Source organism: Leguminivora glycinivorella, chromosome 9 (genome assembly GCF_023078275.1).
Source record: "Leguminivora glycinivorella isolate SPB_JAAS2020 chromosome 9, LegGlyc_1.1, whole genome shotgun sequence".
Taxonomy (NCBI): Eukaryota; Metazoa; Arthropoda; class Insecta; order Lepidoptera; family Tortricidae; genus Leguminivora; species Leguminivora glycinivorella.
The window spans coordinates 5658701-5672722 of record NC_062979.1 but is presented as its reverse complement, the minus strand read 5'-3'; the positions used below and the strand labels follow the sequence as shown (position 1 = coordinate 5672722).

At 39.3% G+C, this 14022-nt stretch overlaps 1 protein-coding gene across 1 annotated transcript in view; it reads left to right on the top strand.

The window, feature by feature from the left end:
- Positions 1–14022, top strand: part of LOC125229560 (ionotropic receptor 25a) — a 56786-nt gene that overhangs the window by 10315 nt on the left and 32449 nt on the right. The window contains exons 9-11 of the mRNA XM_048134435.1: positions 355–540; positions 6466–6622; positions 7279–7454. Of these exons, the coding sequence (XP_047990392.1) occupies positions 355–540; positions 6466–6622; positions 7279–7454 (519 nt within the window). The remainder of the gene's footprint in view (positions 1–354; positions 541–6465; positions 6623–7278; positions 7455–14022) is intronic.

Below are 14022 nucleotides of genomic sequence, written 5' to 3'. Positions count from 1 at the left end.
AGCGAGTGGTTCGAGAATAGAATCCTGAACTTGCGAGTTTTTAACACACGAGAAGTAAAATACATTTGTACCCGAGTGTAACACAAAACTTTTCCCCTCACTATAGCGAGGAAACTACAACGCAAAAAATGCGTTTATCACTGCTTCCAGTAGTTCCACAGGTGGTAAATCATCTTTATTACGAGATTCACCTACTTTTATCAATTTTGAAGCAGTTAATTTGACTTTATTCAAGGTCAAATTACTTTACCCACTAGTGGATAAAATGCGTTTTTACCCGCTGATATTAAAGGACAATACACGTGTTTCCGAGCTAGTAAGGGGAAAATGAATGAATAAGCCTTACCCTTTCAGGTTCATCATCATAGCATCATACACGGCTAACTTGGCCGCGTTTCTCACCGTGTCTCGTTTGGATACACCCATCGAGTCCCTGGACGATCTGTCGAAGCAGTACAAGATACAGTATGCCCCGCTGAACGGCTCCGCTGCGATGACGTACTTCGAACGCATGGCGCATATCGAAGTCAGGTTTTATGAGTAAGTGTCATCTTTTCTAACGTACTTATACCTATGGCGTAATCATGCGCGGATCCAGGGGGGGGGTCATGGGGGTCATGACCCCCCCTGGAGCCTAGGTTGGCCATACAAATAGACCACGTGACCCCCCCTCTGGGGCCTGAGCCTTTACCACGTGACCCCCCCCCCTGGGCACGAAGCTGGATCCGCGCTTGGGCGTAATATGTACGACTACGGCCCTCGAATCATAGGGTGACTTGTGGTAGCAATACCAGCCCCTCTAGCACAACTTGCCTTGTCGCGCGCGAGTCCATACTTGAAGTCGCGCTTGATGTATGGACTCGCGCGCGACAAGGAAAATTGTGCTAGAGGGTCAGGTACAATACGCACCGCTAGACCAGGTCCACTGCGGTATATCGATAAGGTTTGATTTCGTATGCGTCGCATCGCCGTCGCGCGACCATCGCGCGACCGTCGCCCACGCAAGCCACGGCGTTACTGAAACACTTTGCACATACGAACTATACAAAGGCAGTATCGGTGGCTAGCCGAATGGCACAATCGCTCACGAAACGCTCACGAAACGAAGCGCTAGTAGATATCTATCTCTATCGCGCTTGCGTATTGGCGCGACAGAGCCAGCGGCGTATCGCTTTCGTTTGGCGTCGGAGAAATGCCATTCGGCTACGGGGCCAGGTACTATACAAAGGCGGAGCGTTAGCGGATCCAAATGACGACTGCCTTGCCTGAAAGAAAATGTTGACGAAGTAGGGCTCTAGAAAGAAACTACCTGTAAAGTAAAATATTAAGTATGTCATGTTCATTACAATTTTCCTCGCCTCGTCCGCGTTCTGACACCAGTATGACAGTAGCTTAATAATCTTAGAACAACATACAAAATACAAAATCATTTATTCAGCAAATAGGCCACGGGGGCACCAAGCGCGGATCCAGCTTCGTGCCCAGGGGGGGGGTCACGTGGTAAAGGCCTGGGGCCCCAGGAGGGGTCACGTGGTCTATTTGTATGGCCAACTTAGGCTCCAGGGGGGGGTCATGACCCCCATGACCCCCCCCCCTGGATCCGCGCATGGGGGGCACTTTTACATGTCAACATTACAGAGTATTCATTAAAGTTAAACAAATAAAAGTAATAGAAATATAATATTAACAATTAAAAATATTAATCATAAGCAAAGTAGCTATACACTGATATAGAATTAGAGTCATACGTCATCTCAACTATTTTAATCAGCAACATTTAGTCAAATAACTAAGTTATGATTATGAAACTCGTAATTCCTGTAACTGTGCGTAACGTAGTTATTTGCGACTGTGACATCATGTCACCTCTTCAATTTAATTGACGTGCGCTCAATAAAATGACTTCGTTGTACTAACCCGCCTACTAATTAATTGTTTGGTTACAATACAACTAGTTTCTCACAATCTTACATCACAAGATACACAAGGGTATGTCAATACTAGTACGAATATTAGTAAAAATATTATACACCCTGTTTTTATTGAATTCCGTTTACTGTGAGGGAAGGTTCTTTAGATCAAATACAATTAATTTCTCTAAGAAACTAGCGTCTTAACTCTTACGGTTATCGAGTTATTACAAAAATAAAGACAGTTACTGAACACGTGTGTGACAGCCTTTACCAATTCCAATGTTATTTGTTTTGACATGTGCCGTCAATATAAATTAATTAATTATGTTATGTATGTTAACTAAAAGTGATATTTAGGGTGGTTCCTGATAATGAACCTAGCAACGTGTCAAATTTAACGGCGACGCGAGGCTTTCTCCCCGCGCGGTTAATAGTTATTTGTTATACAAGGGGGCAAAGTTGTATTTTAACGCCGAGTGTGGAATTGAAAAACGAGCTAGTGAAAGGATTCTATAGTTGAACCACGAGCGAAGCGAGTGGTTCGAGAATAGAATCCTGAACTTGCGAGTTTTTTAACACACGAGAAGTAAAATACATTTTCCCCTCACTAGCTCGGAAACACGTGTTTTGTCCTTCAATACCAGCGGGTAAAAACGCATTTTATCCACTAGTGGGTAAAGTAATTTGACCCTGAATAAAGTCAAATTAACTGCTTTAAAATTGATAAAAGTAGGTGAATCTAGTAATAAAGATGATTTACCACCTGTGGAACTACTGGAAGCAGTGATAAACGCATTTTTTGCGTTGTAGTTTCCTCGCTATAGTGAGGGGAAAAGTTTTGTGTTACACTCGGGTGCAAATGTATTTTACTTCTCGTGTGTTAAAAAACTCGCAAGTTCAGGATTCTATTCTCGAACCACTCGCTTCGCTCGTGGTTCAACTATAGAATCCTTTTACTTGCTCGTTTTTCAATTCCACACTCGGCGTTAAAATACAACTTTGCCCCCTTGTATAACAGTTCCGCTTATAACTATTGCACCCGAGTGTAACACAAAACTTTTCCCCTCACTATAGCGAGGAAACTACAACGCAAAAAATGCGTTTATCACTGCTTCCAGTAGTTCTACAGGTGGTAAATCATCTTTATTAGTAGATTCACCTACTTTTATCAATTTTAAAGCAGTTAATTTGACTTTATTCAAGGTCAAATTATGGATAAAATGCGTTTTTACCCGCTGGTATTAAAGGACAAAACACGTGTTTCCGAGCTACTGAGGGGAAAAGATTGTAACATAACCTAACCACAAAATTAAAATATTGAAAAAACCCCCGACCGCGACATAGTAGACCGATTTTCATGAAACATGGCTAAGAACACTCCCGACTAACTCAGCTTTCAGACAAAAAAAAACTAAATCTAAATCGGTTCATCCATTCGGGAGCTACGATGCCACATACAGACACACACACAGACAGACAGACACGTCAAACTTATAACACCCCGTCGTTTTTGCGTCAGGGGTTAAAAATAAAAGGTCTTGTTTAAAATATGACCGATCACGCGATTCACGCGCGACAACGCACTTGATTTAAAGTCGTCGTCAATAGAATTTGTGAACAATGTAAACAAACCTTGTAGTCAAAATGTCTTTCATTTCCATTCTAACTCATCAGATACTGACCAAATCCATGTGTTATTTGATCAATTTATATCACATTATGATCCTCAACCTTTAAAATAATAAAATTGTGCTGAAATATTGATATTTTATGTATTGGTTTGTTTACATTGTTGACAATTTCTATTGACAGCGATTTTACTTACAATTTTTAACCGCGCGGCGAGAAAACCGCACGGTCATCTGAACTTAGCCTAACGTACGTTGGTTATTATATCACTGAGAAAACAGAAGACAATCGAGGCACAAGAGACCTAACACGATGGATGGACCAAATTAGGTCAAGGTGCCTTGCCTAATAGTTCCTACCAACCGACATGAACATCTACAACCGACATCGACATGGACAATGGACATCCACAACGCACCGTGAACGCTCCGTGTAATGTTTCTGTCACTAATATGGAAGAGTGAATGATAGAAACAATACTAGACTATATACTAAGCATGTTGGCTAAGAAAACAGCCGGATCGACAACGTTTTGCGGAGAACATTCTGCAAACGGGTGGTGGCAGATAATAGTTATTTGTTATACAAGGGGGCAAAGTTGTATTTTAACGCCGAGTGTGGAATTGAAAAACGAGCAAGTGAAAGGATTCTATAGTTGAACCACGAGCGAAGCGAGTGGTTCAAGAATAGAATCCTGAACCTGCGAGTTTTTTAACACACGAGAAGTAAAATACACTTGCACCCAGTGTAACACAAAACTTTTCTCCTCACTATAGCGAGGAAACTACAACGCAAAAAATGCGTTTATCACTGCTTCCAGTAGTTCCACAGGTGGTAAATCATCTTTATTACTAGATTCACCTACTTTTGTCAATTTTAAAGCAGTTAATTTGACTTTATTCAAGGTCAAATTACTTTACCCACTAGTGGATAAAATGCGTTTTTACCCGCTGGTATTAGAGGACAAAACACGTATTTCCGAGCTAGTGAGGAAAAAAAATAGGTATAGGTACTTTTTACTTCTAGAAATTAATATTTCTTTAGTAATGAGTTAACAGACTCTTTGTCGCTCGAACAATGAACAGACATTTCCGACAGACGCGAGACTTTGTGAAAATAACAGATAATTTGTAATTCTAATTAGTGCGCCGCAGTCTGCAGTAGGTACATAACTTAAAGTTACAAAATGAAGGTTATCAAACTTATCAAGGAAACTATTTTATTTCTATGAGAACAATTTACACACTGTAACTATTCATAAAACTTAATAGAGGTAACTTAAATCTAAAATAGGAATTTGGGGCAATGGAAATGGACCAAAGAAGTGCTGGCGGCATTTCTTCGCTGTATCGCAATGAATACGTTGTGCGAGGAAGTCGTCAGCTCTTCGGTCACAAGCGTTAACGACGTCACGTGGACCCCAATGGACTTAACGCCATGCCGACGGTACAGTGGGCTGCAAAACTTCATGGAGAATTATTAATGAAATCATTCGTAATTTATGTAATTTTGCACCTACGGAATGGTACAACTCTATCGACAATTTCAAATATAGAAATATTATTTTTTTCCACCGTTTCCATTCAAAAGTGTGAACTAATTGTTTATATTCGGAATGAATGTTCGTCTTTCAGACGTTCTTGAATGACGCATGACGCGGTCTCGTAATATTTGCCCGCTGGTTATGATGAGAGACGTTTCCGTAGTTCTTATTATCGGGTTATCGGTCATTCACCTCTCTTTGGCGATGACTTAAGTATTAAAATATGTAGACCGGTATATATACGGGCTTGTTAAAAAGTTAGATACCTACATTTTTTGTTATTTTTGTAGCGGATAAAATACAAAACAAGGATGTTTTTATTGACGATAGCGGATAAAGATGTTATGCACTTGTATTTATTTACCTAATCTACGACAAGTACCTAAACACTTTTGCATTCTGTTTTTTTTCCGTTTTTAATACGGTTGGTTAGTCGAAGTGTATTATTAAGGACAGCGCAAACTTACATAGGTTTCTTGTTAATCACTAGAATTGTGTCAAATGTTATCCGAACATTGATCGTGTTAAGTCAAATCTCATAGAACAGAACTAGAGATAACTAACAACTAGCAAAACGTTCACAGTATCAGTCTTTTGTTTAGTTTCTTCACTTTCTTCACAACCAATTGAACATACATACATATATACAATCACGCCTGTATCCCATAAAGGGGCAGAGCACATGAACTACTCATGTTTCAGTGCCACTTTTGGCAAAAAGGGGTTGAAAGAAATCGAAATTGTGATATTGTAGTGACAGGTTGCCAGCCTCTCGTCTGCGCCACAATTTAACCCATATCCCACAGTCGACTTCTACGACACCCACGGGAGGAAAGGGGGTGGTAATAGTTATTTGTTATACAAGGGGGCAAAGTTGTATTTTAACGTCGAGTGTGGAATTGAAAAACGAGCAAGTGAAAGGATTCTATAGTTGAACCACGAGCGAAGCGAGTGGTTCGAGAATATAATCCTGAACTTGCGAGTTTTTTGACACACGAGAAGTAAAATACATTTGCACCCGAGTGTAACACAAAACTGCTTTTCCCCTCACTATGAAACTACAACGCAAAAACTTAAAAACTGCTTCCAAGTTCCACAGGTGGTAAATCATCTTAATTACTAGATTCACCTACTTTTATCAATTTTATAGCAGTTAATTTGATTTTATTCAAGGTCAAATTACTTTACCCACTAGTGGATAAAATGCGTTTTTACCCGCTGGTATTAAAGGACAAAACACGTGTTTCCGAGCTAGGGAAGGGAAAAATTCTTACCCCGTCACCACACGAGGACAGGACGGGGACCGATTGAAGATAGATAGATACATGTGCTTAAACAAGTCATACTTAATAACTTACTTTGCCTATTTATTATGTTCAGAATATGGAAAGAGATGAGCCTCAATGACAGCCTGAGCGATGTGGAGCGAGCGAAGCTAGCAGTCTGGGATTACCCCGTGAGCGACAAGTACAGCAAAATGTGGCAAGCTATGAAGGAAGCTGGATTGCCAAACTCTGTCGAAGAGGCAGTCCAAAGGGTACGCTTATAGGGATTACTTTTTAAACGCTTGTCATTTGTTTATGTATGTCACGGAAAAGCTGTTGGTGTTGCACGACGTGGAGCGAGCGAAGCTAGCAGTCTGGGATTACCCCGTAAGCGACAAGTACAGCAAAATGAAGCAAGCTATGAAGGAAGCTGGACAGCCAAACTCCGTGGAAGAAGCAGTACAAAGGGTACGCTTATATACCTTTTAATCGCTTGTCATTTGTTTATACATTTGTGTCACGAAAAAAACTGTTGGTGTTGAGCGACGTGTAGGTAAGGTACAGCAAAATGTGGCAGGCTATGAAGGATGCTGGACTGCCGAACTCGTGGAAGAAGCTGTCCAAAGGGTACGTATTATAGGGCCAGCAAAACATTAATTAACATAAGGTGTCTAAAGACCTATTAGTTATGTAGTTTATGGTCATTTGCGAGTTAAGTAAATGTCGATTGTCGCTGCAAAGAGTGCAAAGGTATAGGTTTATGCCTTTCACAGAATCACCTAAGCCTATATAAAAGTCTAGGTAGATTTTTATGCTGATTCTTTTGATGATTGTGTATTATGTGTGTCCTACCATTGGACAGTTACACCACAACATATATTTAGTTGTAAAGAGACATCACCAGCTAAATTCCATGACTTTTGACCAGGTTCGTGACTCCGAGAGCTCAAGCGAAGGATTCGCTTGGCTGGGTGATGCTACTGATGTGCGTTACTACGTACTGACCAGCTGCGACCTTCAGATGGTTGGAGACGAGTTCTCTCGGAAACCGTACGCTATTGCTGTCCAACAAGGATCGCCGTTGAAGGATCAGTTTAATAACGCGTAAGTATATCTTCTGTCGTAGGTACCTATTTAGTTATTAGTTTCTTACATTATTGTTTCGATTAAGCTTCCAGAGATGCTACCAGAAATCAAACCAAGGTTTCGCATGGCTATGTGATGATACCAGCGTGCGTTACTGTGTGATTACCAGCTACGAACTTCGGATGGATTTTTCTGTCCAACAAGGGTCACCCTTGAAGGATAAGTTGGATGCTGATAAGCAACAATGTGTCAACCCACACGCCAACCATTTTGAGAAAATGGCGTCTAAAGATTTTTTCTCATCTTTTTGTGTTTCTCTTAAAAAAAATTGTTTTTATATAGATTGTTGTGTTTTTCAGCTATAATACGTTCAGTAGTAGTGATTATTGTAGCTTAATTTCAAAACAAACTTCAATTTGACGAAATAATGCCCTTTTCTTTTATTGCGAATTGTTCGACGACGTCAAACTTTTTCAAGACTGTGTTATGATACTTAACCCACTTTTGCTAATTGTTTAAAAATATCTATGAGTCTTAAATAAACATGTTAAAGCACATAAATTGTTGTTGTAAAATACTCTACCTATGCATATTTTTAACTTTATAAGTGTTAAGTAACATATCAGTCATGGTCACTTATGTTATTAGGTATGTAGGAATCAATACATTATTTATTAATCAAACCTTTTAATGATTTTTCTACTCCCGAACTGTTATTCGTCATTTACAGGATTGTGCGTATCGAAAAAACTGAAAACGCATTGTTTGGTTCTGTAATCATGGCAACGCATTGCATTAACGATACTGCGTGCGTGCGCGGGAAGGCTTTGGGCAGCTGAGCTGACAGTGCAAACCTTTGCAATACAGGAATTAACAGTGTGAATTTCGCGAGAATTATTAAAAAAAAACTATTAAAAACTAAGTGCATGGTCGTTGTAAAAGTATTGTATGCAATGGTGTTTAACTGACTCCAAAATACTCGTGGAAAGTACGCCACTCATATTTCTTGACCTCCTTTAAACGCCTGTTGAATAAAATACTATAAATTAACTATTAGAGTAATGATCATTTCTAGACACATATTTAAATTATCTGTGCTTTTTCAACAAAAAATCGTTACAAAAACCAAATAATCATCTTTAAAAAAAATAAACTACTTATCTAAAATATACAACAAAATATTTTTTTACGCTAAGAAATAGACTAAGTCATTTAAATTATGAATAACTCATGACTTGTACAAGAACAAAACATAAAATATCTTTAACAAAATAATAAACTACCATTCAGTAAGTATTCAAAAATCAAACAATATTTTTATGCATACATTAACACGTCTTAATGTAATTAGTAATTATAAAAAAATAGTAGCTTATATTCGATTTTTAAATAAACACGTACCTGTAAAAAATGTTTGCAAATTATAATAACGAATATGTATATTCATCACTTAAAATTTCGTACTGAATTTACCATTCATGTGCAAAAATATACTAATGGACTAAGTCATAACTTATTCAAACATAAATTAATATGAACAGTTATATTTTACAATATAGTGTCATGGTACTTACACCAAAAACGAACAATTTATGACCCGAATATAATTTAACAATAATGACTTATGTTTTATAACACGGGTCGTAGCATAAAACAACGAATAAAATATCATTTTGCAATAATCATTCAAGTCTCATAGTGGGTAACTATGTCATTTTTTGCGTTTTGCAAGAATGAGTCAAGTGTAAAAAAATCGTTGAGTCAACCCTCATAACACATTATTGTAATTTAAATATGTCTTCTGCCAATTACTATAATAAGTTAAGGTTCTTGACACATTCATGCAAAACAGGCAACACACGATAAAGGATTTGTGTTAACCTATTTTTTTACTTTTGGGATAGTGAAAATTTTCAAAATGAAAAGGTCATTTTTGCAAATAGAAGTTTAAAAATCCAGCTATAACATGGCATTAAAATCTCATTTTTTTAGTTTTTGTGGGTTGACACATTATTGCTTATCACCATCCAGTTAATATAGGCCTGAGTATATATTCTGTCATACTCCTAACACCCACAATGGGTGATGGCACAGATGTGCATTTGAAGGAAGGGACGAAGATTTATCTTCTGTGTTATAGAACTAATACCTATTTAAGATAGTTGCCTCATAATAATAACTATTTTGGCACTAAATATTTTCTGGACTTCTGCACAGTTTTTACGGTAGGTACATTTTTGTTGTCTGTCCCTCTTTGCAGGACAGCAGGAAATTTCTGGTAAAAGGATAAAATACCTCTATAATCCCTACCTTAAAGCCCGTCTGCGGAAAACTAACCTTAATCCTAATATGTGCCATTATCTGGGTAAAGGGACCTTATTGTTGAATGCGCTTACGGCGTTGTGAGCGATGTTCGTGTACAAATACGACACCGCGGGACGTAAGCGCCATCGACCATAAGGCCCCTTTACCCTGATAACGTCACATATCGTCACTACTTTGAAAAAAACTTGTATCTTCTTCTGTTAATGAAAAGAAAATTGTAGTAAGTATGTATGAAATGCATATAGACTTACTGCGTTTTAACTTTGAGGAGCAGTGTGAGATACGAGATTTTTTCAAAGTAGTGACGATATGACCTATTTCGGCACATCATCGTAATCGTTGTCGGAATGCAAGAAGGTCGATTTTGGGCTGCAGCCGCCTTTTTGGAGGTCAAAGTGTTAAATATAGTGGCATTGGTGCTCGAATAAGGTGAATTTTATTGATAAGTGCAGTTTAGTTTCCAACATTTAAATAACTAGTCTTTAAACAGCTTAGGTAATAAATAAATGTTGATTACAAACAAAACTAGTTCTCAAAGTCAATCGGGAGCTCAGACGGTGACCGACATTATTTACATACATATACTTAGACCTGTATTTCCAAAAGGGGTAGGCAGAGCACAAGCAATTGCTCAATGTTCAGTGCCAATCTTAGGGCCAATATTATAAATGAGCAAGTGTATGGTGTCTGTTCGTTTGTCCGTCTTTCACGGGAAAACGGACCGACGAAATAACGTGATTTTTTAAGTGGAGATAGTTGAAGGGATGATGAGGGACATAGGCTACTTTTTGTCTCTTTCTAACGCGAGCGAAGCCGCGGGAAAAAGCTAGTTCCATATAAAATGTTGGGTTAACTCGGGTTGACCTTCCATTTTTGGTAGTGCAATAAGTGACCCTCATTTAAGGAGTTGAAAGAATCCGAAATTGCCTTATTGCTGTGACAGTGACAGTCGAGATTTGCCCCGCTGTACCTTAATATTTGTTTAGTTGCCACCACCCCGTTAACATTTTAGCCCACCCAACTATTTATTCATCGTTCATATAGGTATCTGTTGACAATTTCATTATTATACGGACTAAATTATATGGATTTATTATACGTTAACGCCAACACTGAGAAAAGTGTTGACAGTTGTGTGAATGCCAATTGTCTCAGCCCAATGGGCTCATTATTCTTATTTCTCAATGGGAAACAAGAATAATGGATTTAATTTGATTATATTTATAGTTTACTTGAGACACCACAATTGTTTATGTATAAGATGGATTCTTCACAGTAAAAGTTTCTAAACTAACTAATTTACTTAATTAGTACAGACAGGGGCGGCTCACTCCGCATTTCTTCCATACATTCCGGCGGCCGCGAGTTCGCGGCTCATAAAGTTTGACGACCTTGTCGCTGCGCAATAGAACTCAATGTCGTATGCAGTCCATTGACAGGTTGTTGACAGTGAGCCTTCTGTACTTGTACTTTTATATATTCTGTGGTACAGATAGGTACAAGAAAAAGGTACCAGGGTGGCTAGCCGAATGGCACAATCGCTCACGAAACGCTCACGAAACGAAGCGCTAGTAGATATCTATCTCTATCGCGCTTGCGTATTGGCGCGACAGAGCCAGCGGCGTATCGCTTTCGTTTGGCGTCGGAGAAATGCCATTCGGCTACGGGGCCTGACGTTGAAATGACAGTGTAGAATCACTATTTAAAAGTCAAATCTTGATAGGATACGAGTATCGATACTTAAAGGCTCTAATGAGGATGCACACTCAAAGGTTATGATGAAGATTATTAGTCCATTGCACAGAAAAAATTTCATATGTGAATTGCATACTAATCATACTATAATAGTGAGAAGATGAATTTGTTACACCGATTTTTCTCTCTCAGGTTTGCCACATGCAAGAATTACTTTTTCTGACACAGCGACCCCATCAATATAAAAGGCGGAAAAAAATTGGCTCTAAGTGCGTTTTCAGATTATCCGATCCGATAGGACGTAGGTCGATATCCTGTACATTACAGGCGCCATCTTGGATTTTTTCAATTGAAATCCTTCGCACATCAGATATCGGATCGGATAATGTGAAAACGGACTAAAGGCCACTGTACATATTGGCCCTGCCAAGATCCTGGGCCAGCCCCTTGGGCAACGTGTAAAGAGGGCAGTTGGTGCCAACGCTGGCTGGCCAACCAAATGGTGTCTGTTTTTTGTCCACACGCATTTTCCTTCTGCTGTGTTTGCTAGATGCACGACTTGTGCTGCTCTCGTTTTGTTAGCTATAATACCATGTCAAAATCTTATTAAGAACCGTCAATAAAAAAGTGCATCTTTGATATCCTTCCTACATCTGATATCAGATCGGATAATGTGAAAACGCTCTTTAGGCTGTCAATGATCGCTAGCATTTGTTTGACATTCCATAAGACGTTGACTTATGACAATCCGCAAATCAGCGCCACTTCTCCAGGCTCCTCAGGGGTTACCACGACTAAAGTCGAAGTAGGCCGTTCAGTTTAGGTTGAGAAAAAGGGACAGAGATATATAAACTAGTTTACAGCGCTATCGCTGTCCCTTTCTCTCAACCAACGCTACGGCGTTAGTACTTCATAGTAACCCCCCTTATCGTACTTTTGGCCCTGAATATACATTAGCTAAGGCGTTTGTGTGTAAGTTGAGTATGTTTATTTGCTCGTTGACGACGTCAGCGGCCGGCATGAGGGCTAAATAACGGTCAATGCTGTATGCAAATTGGCGGAAAGGTGACACGGGCAGACATTTACGATGCATTTCGAACGCATCATACTTACCTACATACATATATATATTATGTATGTCGGGGAACGAGCAAAATGTGGTTTCAGATGTTTTATCACGCTATATTTGACAAATGTGTCGCTTAACTTCAAAACTTAACATTTCTATAAAACTGGATAAATAGTCAAATAAACCATTCAAGCATTACAAGCTTACTCTCACAAATAGAGCAAACAACGGTTTTATCGACAAAAAATTCAGGGATTGTGGAAGAAACAACAACAAAAGGATGGAATAGTATGATATGAATATTCGATTCAGTTCTAAATCAGAATGGAAAATTAAGCCATAGATGACGACTGTACAACCGGAGTTTAATTCAGTTCCCTCGTATGCTTAAATGCTTAAACACGATCCGTGCTTGGGAATTTTAATCTATTGCTTTAAATGTCAAGGTCATTACTTCAATGATCAAAATTGACAGGTAACATACAAGGGCTTAAGCTGCTTTCTAAAATAACAGAAATAGTTCCTTTTGATATTGAAGCGTAAAATTGCAGACTTTTTTGAAACTTACCTATTTTATGTTCATCCGTGTTGTGACGTTAAGAATTTCACCACGTCTTTCCTCTGTCGTGAGTGTAGTTGTAGTCGACTGTAGGATATGGGTTCAATTGTGGTGTAGGCAACCTGTCCCTGCAATATCACGATTGCTAAAAGCAACACTGAAACTTGAGTAGTTTCATATACCTACCTCTGCCTACCTCTTTTGGGACTACAGGCGTGAGTTTTTTGTATGACCTATGTATGCAAATGTAGGACTCAGTATGAAAGTTTCCTACAGACCATGCAACTTGCTGTTATTTGTTATACAAGGGGGCAAAGTCATGCGCGGATCCAGGGGGGGGGGGGTCATGGGGGTCATGACCCCCCCTGGAGCCTAGGTTGGCCATACAAATAGACCACGTGACCCCCCTGGGGCCTGGGTCTTTATACCACGTGACCCCCCCCTGGGCACGAAGCTGGATCCGCGGTTGGGCAAAGTTGTATTTTAACGCAGAGTGTGTAATTGAAAAACGAGCAAGTGAAAGGATTCTATAGTTGAACCATGAGCGAAGCGAGTGGTTCGAGAATAGAATCCTGAACTTGCGAGTTTTTTAACACACGAGAAGTAAAATACACTTGAACCCGAGTGTAACACAAAACTTTTCCCCTCACTATAGCGAGGAAACTACAACGCAAAAATAGCTACGTGTTTTGTCCATTACATCAGAGGCAAATTAACTGCTTTGGGATCATCCATAAATTACGTCACACGTTAAGGGGGAGGGATTTGACCATGGGGGTGGGAGGGGCCTAAAGTTCGTGACGTCACATTTCAAAATCTATATACGGCCGAGGTACAGGAGCGTCAACCGGATGAAAAGCGAAAGTAGGCGATAGTCTAGGCCATTTAGAACATTCTTTAGCTATAAATGTCTTGGATAAAAATTTTTTTTTAAACTT